Source organism: Aspergillus saccharolyticus (genome assembly GCF_003184585.1).
Source record: "Aspergillus saccharolyticus JOP 1030-1 unplaced genomic scaffold BP01scaffold_5, whole genome shotgun sequence".
Taxonomy (NCBI): Eukaryota; Fungi; Ascomycota; class Eurotiomycetes; order Eurotiales; family Aspergillaceae; genus Aspergillus; species Aspergillus saccharolyticus.
This window is the reverse complement of record NW_020290615.1, coordinates 471,675-491,580: the sequence shown is the minus strand read 5'-3', so window position 1 is coordinate 491,580 and position 19,906 is coordinate 471,675. Positions and strand designations below refer to the sequence as shown.

General features: G+C 57.2%; 6 protein-coding genes and 2 non-coding genes across 8 annotated transcripts; 4 read left to right on the top strand and 4 right to left on the bottom strand.

The window, feature by feature from the left end:
* Positions 1-725: 725 nt before the first annotated feature.
* On the top strand, positions 726-4,515 carry BP01DRAFT_334625 (putative mRNA-nucleus export ATPase (Elf1)). The gene is made up of 3 exons (XM_025573171.1): positions 726-2,973; positions 3,044-3,610; positions 3,668-4,515. Exons 1-3 carry the CDS (start codon positions 920-922, stop codon positions 4,392-4,394), a joined length of 3,348 nt encoding a protein of 1,115 aa, XP_025434104.1. The 5' UTR covers positions 726-919; the 3' UTR covers positions 4,395-4,515.
* A 1,130-nt stretch (positions 4,516-5,645) lies between these two features.
* Positions 5,646-8,520, top strand: BP01DRAFT_353973 (beta-glucosidase). Its single transcript, XM_025574316.1, has 2 exons — positions 5,646-5,889; positions 5,955-8,520. Exons 1-2 carry the CDS (start codon positions 5,721-5,723, stop codon positions 8,393-8,395), a joined length of 2,610 nt encoding a protein of 869 aa, XP_025434103.1. The 5' UTR covers positions 5,646-5,720; the 3' UTR covers positions 8,396-8,520.
* A 316-nt stretch (positions 8,521-8,836) lies between these two features.
* Positions 8,837-9,779, top strand: BP01DRAFT_353971 (putative IgE-binding protein). The gene is made up of 2 exons (XM_025574315.1): positions 8,837-9,339; positions 9,422-9,779. The coding sequence occupies exons 1-2, from the start codon at positions 9,064-9,066 to the stop codon at positions 9,743-9,745; spliced, it is 600 nt and encodes a 199-aa protein (XP_025434102.1). The 5' UTR covers positions 8,837-9,063; the 3' UTR covers positions 9,746-9,779.
* A 74-nt stretch (positions 9,780-9,853) lies between these two features.
* Positions 9,854-11,987, bottom strand: BP01DRAFT_334620 (glutamine synthetase family protein; the record flags this gene model as incomplete). Its single annotated transcript, XM_025573170.1, has 6 exons — positions 9,854-9,990; positions 10,073-10,313; positions 10,373-11,062; positions 11,113-11,165; positions 11,228-11,484; positions 11,543-11,987. The coding sequence occupies 5 exons, from the start codon at positions 11,985-11,987 to the stop codon at positions 10,283-10,285; spliced, it is 1,476 nt and encodes a 491-aa protein (XP_025434101.1). The 3' UTR covers positions 9,854-9,990; positions 10,073-10,282.
* Positions 11,988-12,822: 835 nt separating this feature from the next.
* BP01DRAFT_176411 (LipA and NB-ARC domain protein) lies at positions 12,823-15,059 on the top strand. Its single transcript, XM_025570831.1, has one exon. The coding sequence runs from the start codon at positions 13,043-13,045 to the stop codon at positions 14,825-14,827; it is 1,785 nt and encodes a 594-aa protein (XP_025434100.1). The 5' UTR covers positions 12,823-13,042; the 3' UTR covers positions 14,828-15,059.
* Positions 15,060-15,198: 139 nt separating this feature from the next.
* BP01DRAFT_t60 lies at positions 15,199-15,270 on the bottom strand. Its single transcript has one exon. It is a non-coding gene; the product is annotated as a tRNA-Arg (tRNA).
* A 499-nt stretch (positions 15,271-15,769) lies between these two features.
* BP01DRAFT_t59 lies at positions 15,770-15,841 on the bottom strand. The gene has a single exon. It is a non-coding gene; the product is annotated as a tRNA-Met (tRNA).
* Positions 15,842-16,268: 427 nt separating this feature from the next.
* On the bottom strand, positions 16,269-17,279 carry BP01DRAFT_371723 (uncharacterized protein; the record flags this gene model as incomplete). The annotated part of the gene is made up of 2 exons (XM_025576682.1): positions 16,269-16,582; positions 16,712-17,279. The coding sequence occupies 2 exons, from the start codon at positions 17,277-17,279 to the stop codon at positions 16,269-16,271; spliced, it is 882 nt and encodes a 293-aa protein (XP_025434099.1).
* Between the last annotated feature and the right edge of the window lie 2,627 nt (positions 17,280-19,906).

Sequence of the window (19,906 nt, the reverse complement as noted above, 5' to 3'; positions counted from 1 at the left end):
CAGTGTCTCTTTTTGTGGATGGGTCGATCATCCCCAACTAAGCTACTAGTAGTAAATAGTAGTAGTAGTAGTAGTAGTAGTAGTAGTAGTAGTAGTAGATAACAATTGTGTTGGTCTCCCTTAGCCTTTCCTCTCGCCTTCTCCTTCAACTGGGTTGCGGCGGTGAAAGCACCATGGCTCGGAAGAGAATGGAAAAGTCTCTTTGTTCCTGTGGATGCAGTTCTCCCCTAGTGCAGGTGGCTTGCTAGGTATTTCTTGCCATCATGCTGAAAAGAGACCATCATGGATTGCGGTGATGCTGAGGTGTGTCTATCAGACCATTGGATGAGATGAAGCTCCACTGGGTGGATCTCCCCCTTCTTCTCCGTGCGGGGTAAATCAGCGGTCATCGCCGCCTGGTGCCTCAGGCATTAACACCTCGTGATCAGCCCGCCAGGGCATCGAGCGCACCGCCTCATGTTTTTACGTCATCCAAGGCGGTGTCGGTCCCTGCGCAGCCACATCTCCCTGATTGGCGTCAGCCACGCCTCAGGCAGAGATTTCACGGTCGACCTCAGCCAATCATCACCAGCGAAAAAAAAAGTCCCCCCCCGCCCGCCCACCCCGTCGATTTTTCTCTTCCTTCCAGCATCTCATCCATTGTTTTCTTCCCCTCCCCTCCTTCTGCTGTGTATCCTCTCCACTCTTCCTTTTTTTTTTTGCTGTGTTTTTTGGTGGTTGGACGCATCCTCCCGGAGGATTGCTGCTTGGTTGTTGCATTTGTGGTTGTATAGTGCTTTCTAATTCTTCTCTTGTATCTCTCCTGCTCCGAAACGAGGCTGTTCGCCCCCTCTCCGCCCACTTATCAACAATCGGCTTACGGCTTGTGCTGGTTGGAAGCCTTCACCACACAATAGAAGATACCCCCTGCATATCTAGAATGCCTCACACCGAGTTCATCCCCGCCATGCAGACCGCTGTCTCCAAAACCCCCTCGGGAGTCCCCCCCACCTACGAGGAGATCGGCTCCCTCCTCCACACCATCTTCAATGCAGAGACCTCCCAGCAGTCCCTCGATGCCTCCTACGCCCTCACCAATCTGCTCATCCAGAGCGTTGGTGTCGCCGGCTTCACACACTACAACATCCTGCCCCAGGTCCAGAAGGCCGCCGCCGATAAGAAGAATGGCGCGCTCCGCGAAAGTGCCATGCTGATCCTCGGCGCCATGTTCGAACGCTTCCCCCGCCAACACCCGCTCAGCGAAGTCGTCTTCCTGCTCCAGGACGGTGGTCTCCTGCATCTCGCGCTCGATCTCCTGGCTGACAAGGGTGCCGTCGTCCGCGATGCTGCGCAGTATGCCATCGACGCTCTCTTCGGCGGCTTGAAGGCCGAGTCTCTCGCCAACGCCATGCTTCCCGCCCTCTCCGCTTATCTGAACCGCAGCACCGCCAAGTGGCAGGGCTTCGTGGGCGCCTACTCGCTGCTGGAGAAGATGGCCGTCAAGGCGCAGATGGGTGCTGGCTCACACGAGGAGGAGCGCGAAAAGGATCTCCTGCGCGAGGCCATGGGCAAGACCCTGAAGGATCTGATCCCTCTGGTCGAGTCCGGCATGCACGACCTGAAGAACGAAGTGGCCAAGCAGGCGACCAAGACCATGAACGCCATCACCACTCTGCTGTCCAACGACGACGTCGCCCCCCGCATCCCCCTCCTGATCAAGACCATGGAGCAGCCTTCGGAGCAGACCCTCCAGAAGGCGATCCACGCCCTGTCCCAGACCACCTTCGTCGCCATTGTCACCTCCCCCGTTCTCGCCCTGCTGACTCCCCTTCTCGAGCGCTCGCTGAACGCCCCCACCACGCCTCAGGAGACCCTCCGCCAGACCGTGGTCGTGGTGGAGAACTTGACCAAGCTGGTCCACGACCCCGCTGAGGCGCGGACCTTCTTGCCCAAGCTGAAACCTGGTGTGCAGCGCGTCAAGGATCGGGCCTCCCTGCCGGAGGTGCGTGAGCTCGCCACCCGCGCCCTGGACGTCATCGAGAAGGCGATGACCGACAAGGATGTCGCGGCTGGTGTGGTAGCCAAGATCACCCCCGACGAGGTCCGGACCGTGTTGGAGGCCCAGATCCACGCGCAAGGCGGCCTGGTGCACCCCGAGCTGGTGACCCTGTTCGAACTCGCCAAGAACTACATCTCCGAGATGGTTCGCGAAGACGTCAACTGCCGCATGCTGGACCGTATCCCCGCCTGCGTCGGTCCTTACCTGCGCGGTCTGCTGGCGGATGACAAGCACGACGCAGTGGCGGCCGCTCTCGAGGCCCACTTCATTGAGGAGGATCACCGCAAGTATGGCCGTCCCGAGCCCGATGACCCTAACGAGGTTGAGATTGTCAATGCCAACTTCTCTCTCGCTTATGGTGGGATGTTGCTGCTGTCGCACACCAACCTCCGTCTGCTCAAGGGCCACCGGTATGGTCTGTGTGGTCGCAACGGTGCGGGCAAGTCCACCCTCATGCGCAGTATTGCCAATGAAAAGCTGGAGGGTTTCCCTCCGCAGGATGTTGTCCGCACGTGCTTCGTCGAGCACAATCAGGGTGAGGATGCTGATCTGAGCATCTACGAGTTCGTGGTCAAGGACCCGAAGATCGCCGCGGAGGGTGAGGCGCACGTCCGCAGCGTCCTGTTGGAGTTCGGCTTCACAGATGGCCCCGATGGTCGTCAGAACCAGCGCGTCGGATCCCTTTCCGGTGGTTGGAAGATGAAGCTGGCTTTGGCTCGTGCCATGCTGCTCAAGGCGGATGTTCTCTTGCTGGACGAACCTACTAACCACTTGGACGTTGCCAACGTCAAGTGGCTGCAGGAGTACCTCAAGGCACACACCGAGATCACCAGCTTGATCGTGTCCCACGACTCGGGTTTCCTCGATGAGGTCTGTACCGACATTTACCACTACGAGCAGAAGAAGCTGGTTTGCTACAAGGGTAACCTGGCCGAGTAAGTGTTTTTTTTCTTTATTTTTTTTTTCTTATCTCCGATTACTGGCCATTGCTAATCATCCGCACAGCTTTGTGAAGGTCAAGCCCGAGGCCAAGAGTTACTACACCCTGTCCGCCAGCAACGTGCAGTTCAAGTTCCCTCCTCCCGGTATCTTGTCCGGTATCAAGTCCAACACCCGCTCCATCCTCCGCATGACCGACTGCTCCTACACCTACCCGGGAGCCAGCAAGCCGTCGCTTACGGGCGCCTCGCTGTCGTTGACCCTCTCTTCCCGGGTCGCCATCATCGGTGGTAACGGTGCGGGTAAGTCGACCTTCATCAAGATGCTGACGGGTGAAACCATCCCGCAAACCGGCAAGGTCGAGAAGCACCCCAACCTGCGTATCGGTTACATCAAGCAGCACGCTCTGGAGCACGTGGAGATGCACTTGGAGAAGACCCCCAGCCAGTATCTGCAGTGGCGGTACGCCAACGGTGATGACCGTGAAGTGCACTTGAAGCAGACCCGCATTCTCACCGAGCAGGACAAGGCGCAGCTGGAGAAGCCTGTGGATCTGGGTGATGGCCGGGGACCTCGCCGCATCGAGGCGCTGATGGGTCGTCAGAAATGGAAGAAGTCCTTCCAGTATGAAGTGTAAGCCAACCTGCCCGTCCGCGCCATCTGTATAATTCTAACATGTTGATTTTATAGGAAATGGGTCGGCCTTCTTCCCAAGCACAACACCATGATTTCCCGTGAGACTCTGACGGAGCTGGGATTTGCCAAGTTGGTGCAGGAGTTCGACGATCACGAGGCATCCCGTGAGGGTCTCGGCTTCCGTGTTCTCGAGCCCAAGATCATCGCCAAGCACTTCGAGGATGTCGGTCTGGATCCCGAGATCGCCGCTCACAACCAGATCTCCGGCCTTTCTGGTGGTCAGAAGGTCAAGGTGGTGCTGGCTGGAGCCATGTGGAACAACCCCCATTTGCTGGTCCTGGACGAGCCTACCAACTTCTTGGATCGAGACTCCCTGGGTGGTCTGGCGGTGGCTATCCGCGACTTCAAAGGTGGTGTGGTCATGATCTCTCACAACGAGGAGTTTGTGGGTGCCCTGTGCCCTGAACAGCTGCACATCGCCGACGGTCGTATTGTGGGCCGCACCAACAATGCTGTCGCCCTGGATCGGTTCGAGGACAGTGCGACCAACTCGCCCCAGCCCGGCAGCACGGCGGCCAACTCGGCCACGACCAGTGCGGCGGCCTCCGCGGTGAACTCGGGGGCAGAAGAAGGCGAGCTGAAGTTCAAGGCACGCAAGAAGAAGAAGATGACCCGTGCGCAGCTCAAGGAGCGTGAGGCGCGTCGTCGTCTGCGTCACTTGGAGTGGCTGCAAAGTCCTAAGGGTACTCCCAAGCCTCCGGACACGGACGATGAGGAGTAAACCGTGAATGACCGCGATGACTGCTGGATTGGCTTATAGACCTTTTTGCTTGCTTGATGACTGTTAATGAGTATATAGAGCTGTAGACTTGATTCTCAGCATAGAGCACCTATCGATTGGTATTGTTTGTTGGATGTATGAAGACGAGCTGTAACTGCAAATACGTAGCCCAGGAGGGTCATTTACAGGTATTTACCTCGTCCTGACCATACAATGCGGTCGTCGTCATGCAGCCCCAGTGGGGACTCCACCTGCCCCCGGTTGACACAACCAGGAACCAATGCCTGGAGCGGGCCAGGCGCTTTCCGCCCAGTCCACTTTCCCTCCTTCAATCGTCACCAAATCTCCATCTCCCATCGTCATCTCCCCTTAATCCCCAATGCAGTTTTCTTCTCTCCTTTTTTTCTGACATGTTCTCTTCCTCTGCATCTTTTGCGTTCGATTCCAGCCTTTTGATCCATGATACCCATTCGAATGAATTGAATCCAGTCTGAACATATAAGCCATGCCATTCAACCCGGGTCCCCCTCCCTACCGGGACCACCTCAAACCAGACCCTCCCTCTCGCAGATCCCTCTCGTCCTTCTCCCCCATCCCCGAAGAAGAAGATCGATTCACCATCTCCGACCTCTCCGACGAGGAGAACAACCACAGTCACCAACGCAGCACCAGCACCAGCAACAACAGCAGCGAGATCAAACTCCGCCGCATCGACCACAGCAGCGGCAGCCGCAGCCACAGCCGCCACGGGTCCGCCGCAACCGCCTACGCCTACAGCAACCAGCACCACACCACCACCACCACCCGCCCCTCCGATGTCGAGGCCTACCTCTCCTCCATCACCGAGGCGGAACGCGAGCTGCTGACCGCCGCCCAGCAGTTCGAGCTCAGCGATGATAGCGACGACAGTGATGCGCGATCGGTGGGGTCGGATGTTGGGTTGAGGAAGGGGTCGCGGGGGACGGGGCATCGGAGGAAGTCCTCCTCGTTTAAGAGGCATACGCCCCATATGGGGTGGGGGTGGGCGTCAACATCGCGCTATTACTATCGGAAGGTCTGGTGGCGGGCCTTGGTGGTCGTGGTTGTGGTGCTGGGAGCGTTGGTCTGGGTGTTTTTGCGGTTTGCGGCGAGGGGGTGGGAGGGGGTAGGGGACAATATTGTGAGTGCTACATTCTGGGGGGGTTTGGGGTTGTTTGGGGTGGATGGGCTGGGGGGAGAGGGAGGGGATGCGATTCGAATTGGATTGGGGATGGGCTCGATTGGGCAAGGATGAGACGAGATTGTCTTCGGGATAATAGCTGACCAGTGTGCTGTGTCTTACAGGATATGTTTTCTTCCGAATCATGGTTCCCCACGCCGCAAGGTGGTGCGCTCGAGGACTGGGCCGACGATTATCGCCGAGCTGAAATGCTGGTGCGGAATATGACGCTCATCGAAAAGATCAATATCACCACTGGTGTCGGATGGCAGATGGGCATGTGTGTCGGGAATACAGGTTGGTCAGATCGGGATCCCCCGGCTGTAGATGAGATGCGGAGAATAACCACGAGTCGAAAACAGCACCCGCCGAATTCGTGAAATTCCCCTCGTTGTGTCTGCAGGACGGGCCACTGGGGCTGCGCTATGCGGATTTGATCTCCGCCTTCCCCGCCGGGATCACCACCGGCGCTACCTGGAACCGGGAGTTGATCCGCCAGCGAGGCGTGGCGTTGGGGGAGGAGGCTCGCATCAAGGGGGTCAATGTGCTCCTCGGTCCTTCCATGGGTCCCTTGGGCATGATGCCTGCTGGTGGTCGCAATTGGGAAGCGTTCGGCGCCGACCCGGTTCTTCAGGGGGTGGCGGCCGCAGAGACGATCCAGGGTATTCAGAGCACTGGAGTCATGGCCACGGCGAAGCACTACATCATGAACGAGCAGGAACATTTCCGGCAGCCCTACGAGTGGGGCATCGCAACAGCCTTGTCGTCCAACATCAACGACCGTGCGCTCCATGAGGTCTTTCTGTGGCCCTTTGCGGAAGCCATCCGGGCCGATGTTGCTAGTGTCATGTGTTCGTACCAGATGGTGAACAACAGCCACGCCTGTGAAAACAGCAAGCTGCTGAACGGCATTCTCAAAGATGAACTAGGGTTCCAGGGCTTCGTGCAGTCCGACTGGCTGGCTCAACGCTCGGGGATCAATAGCGCCTTGGGCGGGCTCGACATGAGCATGCCCGGCGACGGGCTTCGCTGGGCGGACGGTAAGTCTCTCTGGGGTCCAGAGTTGACCCGTGCCGTGCTCAACACCTCAGTGCCGATGGAGCGGTTGAATGATATGGTCACTCGTATCGTAGCGGCCTGGTACCACTTAGGACAAGATACGTGGGAGCGACCGCCTCCCGAAGGAGACGGCGGCCCTAATTTCTCGTCGTGGACCAACGACGAGGTCGGCTGGCTCTATCAAGGATCGCCCGGCGACGAGACTTATGGCGTGGTGAATCGCTTCATCAACGCGCAAGGCGAGGGCGACAACGCCCACTGGATCATCGCGCGCAAAGTTGCGACCGAGGGAATTGTGCTCGTAAAGAACGACCGTCAGACGCTGCCATTGTCCCGCCGCCCCACTGCCGAATCGGGAGGCGTGTTTCGCGTGGGGGTCTACGGTGATGATGCGGGTCCGGCACAGGGTCCCAACGCCTGCGCCGATCGCGGGTGCAACCAAGGGACCTTGGCGATGGGCTGGGGCAGCGGCACGGCCGAGTTCCCGTATCTGGTCAGCCCGCTTGAGGCTTTGCAGTCCGCCTGGGAGACGGAGGTCGAAGTGAAGCCCTATCTGCGCAACGCGGTGATGCCGGCGGAAGCGGCCGACAAGGATCTGTGTTTGGTGTTTGCCAATGCCGACTCGGGAGAAGGCTTCATCTCCGCGGGGGGCATTCACGGCGACCGCAATAATCTGTTCTTGCAGAAGGGCGGCGACACGTTGATTGAGACGGTCGCGCGGAACTGCGCTGGGCCGACTGTGGTGGTGGTGCACGCCGTGGGCCCTGTGGTGGTGGAATCGTGGATTGATCTTCCGGGAGTGGATGCGGTGCTATTCGCGCATCTGCCTGGCCAGGAGAGCGGCAATGCCTTGACGGATGTCTTGTTTGGCGTGGTCGATGCCAGTGGTCGACTGCCGTACACGGTCGGCAAGAGTCTGGCAGACTACGGACCCGGTGCGCAGGTCCTGTATGAGCCCAACGCACCCGTGCCGCAGGTAGATTTCCGGGACGGGCTGTATATTGATCATCGGTATTTCGATCGGCACAATATCACGCCACGATTCGAGTTTGGGTTTGGATTGTCGTACACCACGTTTGAGCTGGCCGATCTTCATGTCCAGGGGCTGCAATCCAAATCCCGTCTCCCGGCGTCTCGACCGCCGCAGACTGGTTTCCCGCCTGCGTACGCGACAGAGCCCCCGCGCAATGAGTCGGTGCTGTTCCCTGCCGAGTTCCAGGCAGTCCCCCAGTACATCTACCCGTACGTGACGTCGATGGATGGCACCGAGGCGGCCAACTACACGCATTATCCGGATGGATACGACCAACCGCAGCCGTTGTCGGCGGCGGGAGGCGGCCTGGGCGGCAATCCATCGCTCTATAAAGAGGCGGTGAATGTGGAAGTCGCGGTGCGCAACACGGGGGCGCGGGCCGGACAGACGGTGGTGCAGGTGTATGTCTCATTCCCTGAGGAGGTGACGGAGGATGGCGACTGGGTAGAGGTGCACGAGGGGGCACGTCGGTCCAGCAAGGTCAAGCTGGAGCGGATGCCGGAGACGATTGAATTTCCCACCCGCGTGCTGCGGAACTTCACCAAGGTGGCCTTGGAGGCCGGGGAGCAGCAGACGGTGGCAATGACGTTGAGCCGAAAAGACCTGAGTTATTGGAGTGTGCGGGAGCAGAATTGGGTGATGCCGGATGGCGAGTTTGCGATTTGGGTCGGGCAGAGTTCACGGGACTTGCCCTTACGAGGACAGTACTGAATGAACTGCAGGTTGGAGTAATTTGTGATGTGATAATTAGTGAGACACACATCAACTAGGCGGGGGGGGATCCGGCGAATCCGAGACATGTACGGAGTAGTCTGTATTGTGTAGATAGATACTGCAGTTGCATTGCATGAATTAGCATTAGGTTGGATGTCCCTTAGGCCGTTCGTGAATCTTCTGCATTCTTCTGCAGGGCACAGCACCCATGATATCATGAGCTCAAAATAGAATAGCATGAAGATCCACAGGGTCCAGCGGCGGGTTCGGGTCGGCTATGGAAGGGTGGCTGAGGTGATAGTAGGTGATGAGATGAAATAACCCTAAACAGAATCTCATTACTTAACCAACTTATTCTTCACTGGCAAAAAAAAAGATGAAAGATGCCTAACCGGGAAAAAAAGAATACGAAGGCGAGTGAAACCTGGTCAATCACTTTCCCAACCGACTGAAGAAGGGAATGTCCCCGAGACAACATCCGCTGATCAACAGATGGAGTGGGGATGTTTCACTTTGGGAGACTGCACTATCGAAGACGCCCTGGGGTATACAGAATCATATAAAGACATGCTCTCTTTTCCCACTGCCAGACAAGACAAACCACTCAACTTTATAGTTCAAAGTTACAAGTCAACCAACTACAAACTCCCCCCACCATCACAGCAATGAAGCTCCTTGCCCTCCTCTCCGCCGCCGCCGCTGCCACCGGGGTCTCCGCCCTCCCCCAGGCCCAGCCCCAGCAGCAGACCAAATACAACTCCTTCACCGTGATGTCCGCCCGCTCCGCCTCGCCCATCCACCTACTCCCCTTGAACGCCGCCTCCGGTGGCTTCTACCTCGGCCTCCACAACGCCTCCAGCTACTGCCCCGAGCAAGTCTCCAAGCTGGGCGCCTGTCCCCCTGGCACCGAAACGGTGATCAACGCCGGTGCCAACTCTCTGGTAAGTCCCCCTTCCCTTCCCTTCCCTTCCCCTCCCCCGTGGCAAGAAAGATCCCCAAAAATCTAATCACATCATGAATAAGGACGTCTCCGTCCCCGGCGGTCAACAAATCTACATCGCCCCCTCCGGCGCCCTGGCCTTCACCCAGCCCCACTCCGCCTACGTGCCCGCCGGCTCAGTCGTCGGCGCCTTCGAGTACTCGCAGCCGGCTGGCGCCTCGTTCGGCTACTGGACCCTGCCCGGTAGTGGGTTGATCGCTTGTCCCGTTCCTGAGGCCGCGACGTGGCAGGTGTTTGCCGCGTGGAACAATGCTACCGTTCCCTCGGGTAGTGTCGGCGATTGTTTGGGTTTTGATGCGTTGGCTGTCGGGCGGAATGGGAGTGCGGGCGCTTGGGAGTATCTTTAAGTTGTCACGATGATTCCAGGGTGATTTGGGGGGGGGGGGAAAGGGGGGCTGGGGGTCTTGTGGTGCTGGGTTTGGTATATCGGGTTTTGATTGTGTAATTGGGGTGGGATGGGGTGGGTTAATTGTATAGTGTATATGGACTTGGGGGTGGGGGTTGCCTACTTGTGATATGGAGTATGGAACCCGTGTTTTAAAATAATGAATTGAATTCTTTGCATTGGATTGTTTATGGATGCTCTTCACTGCTTGGTAGGGTTAGTGGCTTGTCGGAGTATGACTTTGGGGTTACACGGTCGATCTGGTAATGGGGCCTGAGAGTGAACATACTAGTATAAGTTTCTATGTGCTGTTGGTAGCTGAGTATGTGCTGTTGCTCCTCGCTCATTGTTACGTGTGGTGTCGAACGATGGCCGATTTCAAGTCGTTCATCTGATTTAGTCACGTAATATCTATGCACATTGTAGAACTCAATCATCCAGTCGCAGTCGTAACTCATGATTTATCCGTAGCCCGCCTCCTCCTCCTCTACTATGCACCCTAAACCGTCTCGATATACCGCCGCACCTCCCTGCAACATGTTAGCAACCACTCAACATTCCCCCCCACCGACAGGAGGAAAAAACATACCAGTCAGTCACCGCCTCCTCCCACAACCGACACTCATGCTCCCTCGTCCCTCCAAAATGCTCCACAAACGCATCCCCAAACACCTCGCGCGCCACGCTCCCCTCGCGCATGAACGCCGCCACCGCCTCCCGCAGCGACTTCGCCAGCCGCACCCCGGCGTCGCTCGCCCCGCCCATCTCATCCCCCTTCGACAGCGGCGGCACGGGGATCTCCAGCTTCTTCTGCACGCCGCGCCACCCCAGCGCCGCCACCGCCGCCAGCACGAAATGCGGGTTCGCATCCGCCCCCGGCACGCGCACCTCCAGCCGCGTCGCCTTGGGACTGGCCGTTGGCGGCGCGATCACCCGGATCGACGCCGCGCGGTGCTCCAGCCCCCAGGACACCGTCACGGGCGCCCAGAAGTTCTCGACCAGCCGCTTGTACGAGTTGACCGTCGGCGCGAACATGGGCATGATGTCGGGGAGGCCCTCCAACACCCCCGCCAGGAAGTGCCGGCCCAGATCGGAGAGGTGCGCCACGTCCGGGTACGGCGGGTTGGGGTCGGGTTGTTCGCGGTAGAACGCGTTCGTGCCGTCTTGCGTGACTAACGAGATGTGCATGTGGCCGCTGTTGCCGGGGAGGCCCTCGCGCGGTTTGGCCATGAAGGTGGGCGTGATGCCGTGTTTGGTGCCGAGGGATTTGACGACGTATCTGGGTTTGTTAGTGCTTGATGCTCGGATTGGTGGGGGGGGGGATGTTACTTGAAGAGTCCCGCTTTATCGGCCATGTCTTTGGCTTCGCCGAATTGGAGCGCCTATGGTCTCGGTTGTTAGGAGTTTTTTGATGTCTGTCTGAAGAAAGGATGTGACCTCGTACCGCTTCATACACCCCCGGCCCGCTCTCCGTGTGCCACCCCTCGATCTCGCAGTTGAATTGCTCGCATGCGTCGAATACCCCGTAATAATACTCCTGGTTATGCGTCGGCCGCGTCAGACTGTACCCAAACATGCCCTCCGTCAACGATGGTAGTGCCTCGACGGGGTTCTCTTTCAGGAAGGTTGCCGTGGCGGAGGCGTTCTGCTTCGGGTCGGCGTGGGTGCTGGGTGCGCGAAAGTGGTAGAACTCATACTCCGCTGGGATCGCACTCACAATTAGCATTCTCCTCGACCCACAAGTCCAGCAGGAACATACCACCAGCCATCGCCCGGTACCCGGCCGCCTCGACCCGGCCGAGCGCGGTCCGCAGCAACCCCCGCGGACAGGCGCACACCGGCTCCTTCGTGTCGGGATCGAAGAAGCTGACCAGGAAGAAGGGGATGTTGTTCTCCCAGGGGATGCGCCGGAAGCTGCGCAGATCCGGCACGGCCACCAGATCGCGGTACCCGTTCTCCTTGTTGCTGATGGCCAGCTCCTTGAAGTAGGTGCGGTCGTGCATGTCCCAGCCGAAAATCACGGAGCAGAAGCCAAATCCGTCGGCGACGATCGAGAGGAATTTCTTCTTCGAGATGAGTTTGCCGCGCAGCATGCCGTCCACGTCGACGCCGGCCAGCTTGACGCGGGTGTCGTGTTGGAGCACCTGGGCGATGTTGTCGAGGGTGACGGGGTCGCTGTCGGTATCGGGGGGTGGTGCGGCCATGGTGGATGGTTGAGGGATGAGTTGGTAAGGTGAGGAGAGAGAGGGAGTTGAGTGTGAAAGAAGCGTTGGAAATTGGAGGTTGTTATGTATGTGATATCAGGAGGAGGTTGGGGATGAGGAGATATGAATAGGAACAGGGGAGGGAGAGACACGAGACGGGAAGACGTCACCGCCACCTTGTCTCGGGCGGGCCACTGATCGTGGACCAGCTTATCATTCCTCGTGCTGCTGAATGACCACCAGGATCACCGATCACAGTAGCCCGCATTCCTGAAATGAGCCTCGAAGCCAATTGACCCCATGCCACTTGGGTTTTCATCCAGGTTGGAATGCAGCACATGCAGCTGCTCGTCATTTGCACTGCGGGGATGTCGGCCTCGGTGCCTTACAGCCTGGGTGCCTGGGGCAGTCATGCTTATCGATAAGAGGGGATTCCTCCATCCACTGCTTCATCGGCTACAACTAACACAACACCTTACTTGCAACTTCCTGTCAACTACCTGTCAACTACCTGTCAACTACAAATCAAGTCCATTCAGCCGCCTCTGGGGATCAAGCAGTTCAGGGATAACCCCGCTATCTCTGTCAGGACCACCGTTGATTGGTTCTGCCTAATTGCTGACACTTAACACGGAATCCTGGTCGGATAAGGGTGTCTAGCACTCGACCATCCATCAGACACAGAGAGAGCATGGACCATGGGCAGTATGTTTGGCTCAGCTCCAGCAAACTGTTCGGGTTGGTTCATGTTTTATGCTAACCGTTCAGCCTAAGGTCAATCTGAATACCGAGTGTATCCGCAATAGCAACCAAGGTTCCCCCCCAGCAGTGACATCAACCATTCAGGAATAGCATCTCTTCTCCGCCGCGGTCATTCTCTGCATCCAAATCATCCTCGACAATCCATACACTGAACAATCAGTGAGACATCAGAAGTGCTGAGTCAGCATCTCCGCCACTTCCGCTCGACAGGACCCTTTAGGGGGACTTTCAAGGGTTCTGCTGCCATCTCAGCTCCAGGACGGTCTCTACCACCGTCCAAATGGACACATACTATGTTCAGCAACCACCAGATAAGGCGCAAGCCCCTTCCGCCAGCTGACGACGATGGGACCATCCGTGGGGTCATCAGGGTTTCGCCGTGCCCCACCCCCACTCCTCTGGGAAAGCCACCCCTTGATGCGCAACCACCGCCATACACACCGATGCGAACCCCATCGCCACGGCCACTGCTTCCAGTGCAGACCATTCCCACACGCGCAACCACTACCAACCTTCCGCCTCACGCGCCAGCAGCAATCCCTGCACCGAGCCTCTCCCGCACAACCACTGACCTCTCAGGTGCTCAGAAAGCCTACGGCGAAGCGCGACACTTTCTCGGTGGACTGCTCAGTCATCCGACCGAAAGCACCAAGCATGTCACCATTCTGCGTCATTCCTCCGGCGTCGTCTTCTACCGCGGCAGCACCACCTCTGTCACCGTCTCCGTCTTCTCCGACGCGCCTCTCCCCGCTGACCGCAGGGTGTACCTCCAATCCAAGGGCTGGACCGGCAAGACCGGCATGCGGACCAAGGCCCTGCTCCGGCTGACGGATGACTGGGTGGACGTGACGCCCTCCCATGCCGTCCAGGCCAATCAGGTCGAACCCGCCGATGAGCGCGCCTGGCAGCGTGACATTGCCAAGTTCCTCAAAAAGGCCCCACCGCGGTTGCGCGACACCCATCGTCTGCGAGAGACGATCGTAGCTAGGATCCCGGCCGACGCCGGGGATGGCTACTTCCAGCTCGTGCTGTGCGGGAACGGCAAGAAGAAGGTCCTCTGTTACAGTCCGGTCTTCCGGGTCCTCTCCACATCATTGAGCCCCAGCTCCGTCCGGGGAGCGAGTCTCTCCACCATGCCCTTGGAGGTGGGCGCTATGGTCGTCGGGATGTATGTGCAGACGGCGGCCGAGGCAGTGATTGCGCCCGTCACCGCCGCGGTCCAGAGCCGGATCCAGCCGTACCAGCCGAGCTGGAAGACGCAGACGGCCGCCGAGACGGCGTTTTCCCTGAGCGGGGCAGGCGATCGCGTGAATGCACTGGTGTCGGCTGGGGCGGGCAATGCCAACGCCTCCCCGGCGGCGGCGGGATGTCAGCCCGTCACCGTGGATCTAGGTCCACAGGCACCATTCCCGGTAGACTTCACGGCGCGCGTGGAGGGGGCGGTGGGTGGGGACGGGGCGGTGGGTGGGGACGGGGCGAGGTACCGGCTGTGCAGGGTTCCTGGGATGATCGAGGACCAATACCGGGGTTTCTTCTTTGGCTGGGCATGGATGTGTCAGTCGGAAGGGGCAGCAGCGGATACAACCCGTCCCCGTCAATGGCAGGGCATGGTGCTCTCCATCCTCCCATACAACCCCACCCAGCAGGCGCGGGTCAATCTGTCTCAGGCTCGGGACAAGGAGACCATCGTCCGTCTACTCGATGATTCCATGCCCGTCAGCCCACAATCCCGCCTCCAGATCCGTATCATGGGCTATCTCCGTGCCGATCTGCCCCCCGCGACGGGCATTACGGAAAGAGAACTCCAGGAGGCACGGGAGGCAGCGGCCGAGGCGGCCATCCTCGCAGATGCATGCGATATGGCGTATGCGCAGGAGGTGCTGGCGCATCCTGCCTGGGGCGCGGGGGACGAGGGCTGTGAGGCGAATGGGCAGGCAGGCACTTGGGCCACGAATCTGAGGTATCGCGGGCAGCGGATGGTGGAGGATGTGCCGCTGCATTGGATCGGGGTGAGGGGGCCGAATGCGGGGCTGGCGGAGAGACGGCTGGCGATGAATGGGTTTTATATTGTGAGGTGACGGTCTGACTTGGTAGCATTGTATGTGGTATCACCTCACAGGCATGGACATAATTATCCATTTGAATGCATCCGTTCATACATTGATGGCTAGCTGCGATAAGCAGTCTCCGGGCTGGCTCTTGTGTTGTCTTCGGTACGTTTCGGGCGTCTGATGGTACACAATAAGCATAGACCTGGGAGAGATGCACATGTAAATTACCAGATGCTTACTCTACCTGACTGATATCTGGCAAGCATGGTTGCACCAACCAGAAAACATGCCAGAAAATCAACCCCGAAAAAAAAGAATAGACTTTCTCCAACCCAAGAAATCAAATTCACAACCACCAAACCAACAAACAGGGCATAATGATCGGGCGCAAAAAGACAAGCTCCCGGCGGGTCTCGAACCCGCAGCCTTTAGATTAGAAGTCTAACGCGCTACCATTGCGCCACGGGAGCCAGCTGTTGAAGAACGCACTGCACAGGGCGCCTATGTGCTGCAATGTGAGTAGATGACTGGTCTGAAGAGGGTAGGGATTTTCTTGGCTGGGTCGAGGGTATTGTTCTCGGTGGTGGTGATGCCATTGTGTTGATGGAGGGGGGGGGGCTGGTGTAGTTTGCCTGCTCAGTAAGTGTGAGTAGAATGAATCGAGGTTCTTTGAAAGAGGGATGACTATAGATAGGATTGATGATTCACAATGAGTGGGTTCTAAGGACAATTTGTTGGTAGTGTTACTAGTGATATATAAATACCCTCCGTGACGGCTAAGGTGCTGATGCTTCCCCAAGGCAAACCATAACACAAGTGACTTGAGACTGAGATCCTCTGATTGATAGTCGCTACAGCACAAGGCATACACAGAGCAGAACAGAATAGCTTTGAGTAGGAAGAGATTAATAAAAAAAAACAGAGGAGGATGTACTCGGAATGGAGGCAAAAAGTGCAAAAAGAATGAGTTAGCATGTCCTGGTTTCGATCCAGGGTCCTCCGGGTTATGAGCCCGGCGCTCTTCCCCTGAGCTAACATGCTTAATGGATGGAACACAGTCAGTGTTTTGTTAGCCTGTTCCAATCATAAACTCGTATATCTGTAATAGATGGATCTCCATACGACCTGCAATACCACCAAGGACTCTTTCCATATCGTTCCAGGCAATTGGATTCTTCCCAGGTGATTCCCCGGTGAACTCAAACCGATTGAAATGGATCTCTTATATCATGATTGGCATATAGACCACAGTCATCCTGCGAGTCCTTTCATCGTCTCTATATCTGATCCCGTGACTGTTCGTCTCAGATGCACAGTCAACGGTCTTTTGGACTCCTATCGTCTTTCGACCAAACAACATCCAACCCAATGCAACTGATATCATCGGAACGTGCATCAACAGAGCCGCAGTATCCCCAACGCCGGAAACCCACAAACCCACAAACGCTCCTACGCTGGCATCTCCTCCTCACCCCGACGAGACCGACGGCTTCGAGGTCTGAACCGGATGCGTGAAATCCACCGCCGCATACCCCGGCCCCACAAAGTCCGGCACCCTCTGCGGCTCTGAAGGTTCTGGTCTCACGAGCGCCTCGCGATGGGCATGCCGGCCAGTCAGAGTAATCAGGCGACCCAAAACCGCAAACTCGAGCTTCAACTTGATACTATACACCAGCGACTTCAAAACGACCTGCAGATAGTAGAGCCCGGCATACTGCAGCACGAGCAGAACGACATCCAAGCCGATGATGACGAGATTAATCGCCACGAGGTGGTAGATCACTTTCCCACTCCCGCTGCCGCTGCCACACCCATCTCCCCTTCCTCGTCCTCGTCCTCGTCCTCGTCCTCCTCCTTCTCCCCCGCCGGCTTCCCCGAACGCCCGCCTCTGGCGCAACAGAGCAGAATCACCAGCCTGCAATAACCGCACCGCCTCGAGGATATACAAAGCGGAGAGCAAGAGCTCCTGGAGACAGAACCCCGTGACCTGGACGCGCTCGACGATCTGGTAAGCGGTGTTCCAGGCGGGAGAGCCGACGAAGGCGGAACCCAAGGTGGTGATGGTCGTCGAGGGCAGCAGGAGGGCGGAGCTGACGCAAATCAGCCGGAGGATCTGGCGCAGACGCCGCTCGTCGCGGAGGAGCAAATGCAGGCGCGAATAGAGGACCAGCGACTGGACGGGCACCATGGTGTAGAAGCCGAGGTTGGAGATGAGGAGGGCCAGCAGCAGGGGGCCCAGCGAGTAGAAGTGCAGGATGGGGCCGATCACGCTGGCGATGACGCCGACCACACTGGACACGAGCAAGGACCAGAAGTAGAGGCCGCGGTAGCGTTTGAAGGTGATGAAGATGAGGACGACGAGCTCTGCGGAGTTGTAGAGGGCGATGGCGAGGATCACGGCCACGATGAGCTGCGCGGCGATGGAGCTGGTTTTGAGACCGTGGATGAGGCCGGCGGGGGTGTCGGCCAGGTCGGTCATGATCTGGAGGGGTTGTGGGGTGTGGCTGGCTTCTTTCTCTTCATTTCGGGGAGAGGTGGTGTTGCTTGATTGAGTGTGCAGGAGCTACTAGAGGAGATCGCATTTGATCTCCTTGGAGGTCTTCCCCGTTTTCTTGTGTGTGTGTGTGTAGATCTTTGGTGCTGACTCTGGGGGTGTGTCGCCGCTCACCCCGGTTGTCCGGGATGTGGTGACGATTTACGCCAGCATCTTTGCAAAAATCAAGGAAATATCAGCTGATGGGGAGGAGGAGACGACCAGTGAGTGGTACGTGGGTCGGAATGTTTGGGTGACTTTTATCATTATACGAGAATTGGCTGTCATACTTCCATGGTTCTGGCGGGTGTGGATGGAGACTATTTCCCATGATGCCAAATGATGCCCAAGCCCAATATGGTACACAACAAATGAAACAAGCAACACATCCATCCCCCTGATCTCGGATCTTTCTCTACCTATGCAGGAATACCGTCCGTGACCGCGCCCCATTCTTCCAGCGTCTAATTCCCGAAAGCAGGAATACTGATACTGAGCCTTCTCCAGACTTTGCTTCTGCCCCGTCAGGAAAGTCGACAGCTCACACCAGCCGTCATCGCGGTACTCACACTCGTCGAAGCTCGCGTGCAACGGGATGGTGCGCTGGTTCTGGATGAATTGCACATACTTGGTCGGCCCACTGCCAGTCACACAGTCGCTCTTCTGGATGGCCCTGGCCGACCTCGTGGCTGCGACCTTCTGCGGTGCGCTGATGATCTCGATATTCAGCCGCCCGGCGAAGGGCCCTAGACGACTGGCGTGGAACTGCTGGTCCTTGGTGGGACCGGTGAGCGGCAGGGCGTCGTCGAACTGCGTGAACCCGAACGCCGTCAACACAGAGACGATGTTGGCGTCGTGGGTGAACGCCAGGTACAGCTTCTGGTCGAGCGGGAAGGTGACGGGATTGGTGTCGAGGGTCATATTCGTCCCGGTGGTGTTCGCCGGGAGGTCCAGCAGATGTCCCTCGACGCACGCCAGGAACTCTCCACAAAGGCAATGCGTGGTACGTATCCGTCAGCGTCCAGTTGTAGCTCCCCGTCAGACGCTGCAGCTCGGCGGTACGGGCCTGCAGATACGTCGCCATCCAGGTGGCTACGGGGGTCTGGTGAGGAGGATGTTGAAGATTCTGTCGCTTACCTCAGGTCACCCATGAGGTGAAAAGATGTTCCTCCCCTTAGCACCCTGGATGGGCTCCGAGGTCTCCAGCGGCGCATTGGGAACATAGGTCGCGTTACCGACTGGTGCTGGATTGATTTCCGCCAGAAACGGCGCAGCACCAGTGGCGACAGTACCTGATCAATGGCATGGATGTCAGTGGATTGGATGATTCTTATGGAGGGAGAGGAGATTGGCACCAACCAAGATAGAGATCAGGTGAGGTTTGGAACCAATTCGGCAGCATGGGAGTCACTCGAAGGTGAATAGCACCGGCCTCGACCGCAGTGGCCATTGCCATGGAGAACACCAATGACTTGAGCTTAGTATCCATAGCTAACGTGATCTCTCAGACTCCTGGTACTACGCAACATGTCACTGTACGCGCTGTCCGCTGGGCTTTTTATACATCAACCATGTCCGTGATCAAGGGTCGTATAGTAAGTATAGTGCACGGATCCGATTGGATCGCCTCTTCGTCGGCTATTCTGGTGGACTCTGGGGATTTGACGAAGGGTCCCTTGATGAGTGTAGCATTAAGAACAGGGATGAAGATCCAACTATGCTGCAGGCATCGTGCTCATGGTCACCACGTGGGAAGAGGGGTGTTGGCAGTCGGCGATGAATTCAAGCTCTGTTTCTGTAAGCGAAGCACTAGCCCCTCTTACCCCCCCGCAAGCACTGAGATAGCCGATGCCATCAACTTGCGGAGAAGGCTAGGGAGATGTAGTTGACTAGCTACTGTAAATTAGATACCTAAGTAAGAACATCATCACGTCGGGCCAATGGAATCACCCACTATGAGCCCGTGTGTGACTTCTTGACTACAGCATCATTCCTCTCTTACCCGAGTCTCGTCTTCCACAAGAACTGCACAATTTATCGATAAGGGCTTGATCTCCAAGTAGCCAAGATCATGCATAGTAGTGATAGATATCCATAGACACCCGAGCGCTGAACACATCCAGATGAAGCGATGGCACATGAGTTGGATCTGTCTCTGACACGCCTACTCAGTGAATGGAGCTGAATTCTATAGTAGGCAGCCACATCACTCCATGCATCTATTCTGTATGCTTATATGGTCGCTGTTGGACCACCAACCAGGGATCAACATGGAACCTCCTCGACCCTCGCTGCTCTCACGTCCACCAATTTGCCCGGGTAAGAATGTAGACAACCGTTGACGCGAACAAGTCGTGTTATCAAAATCTCTCTCTTGGGTTATTGTTGTTGAGTGCTGGGAGTTTTACAACGAGTCCACTACGACGTATCAGGATCACCGAAAGAATTAACTTGCTAAATCATGGATTCAGGTGCTCGAGATGGATGCAAACATATCACTGGTAAAATACAAAAAACACAGAAGCAGGAGAAGCAGATGAACGACAAGAAAACGGATAGTGCCTGAAGCCAAC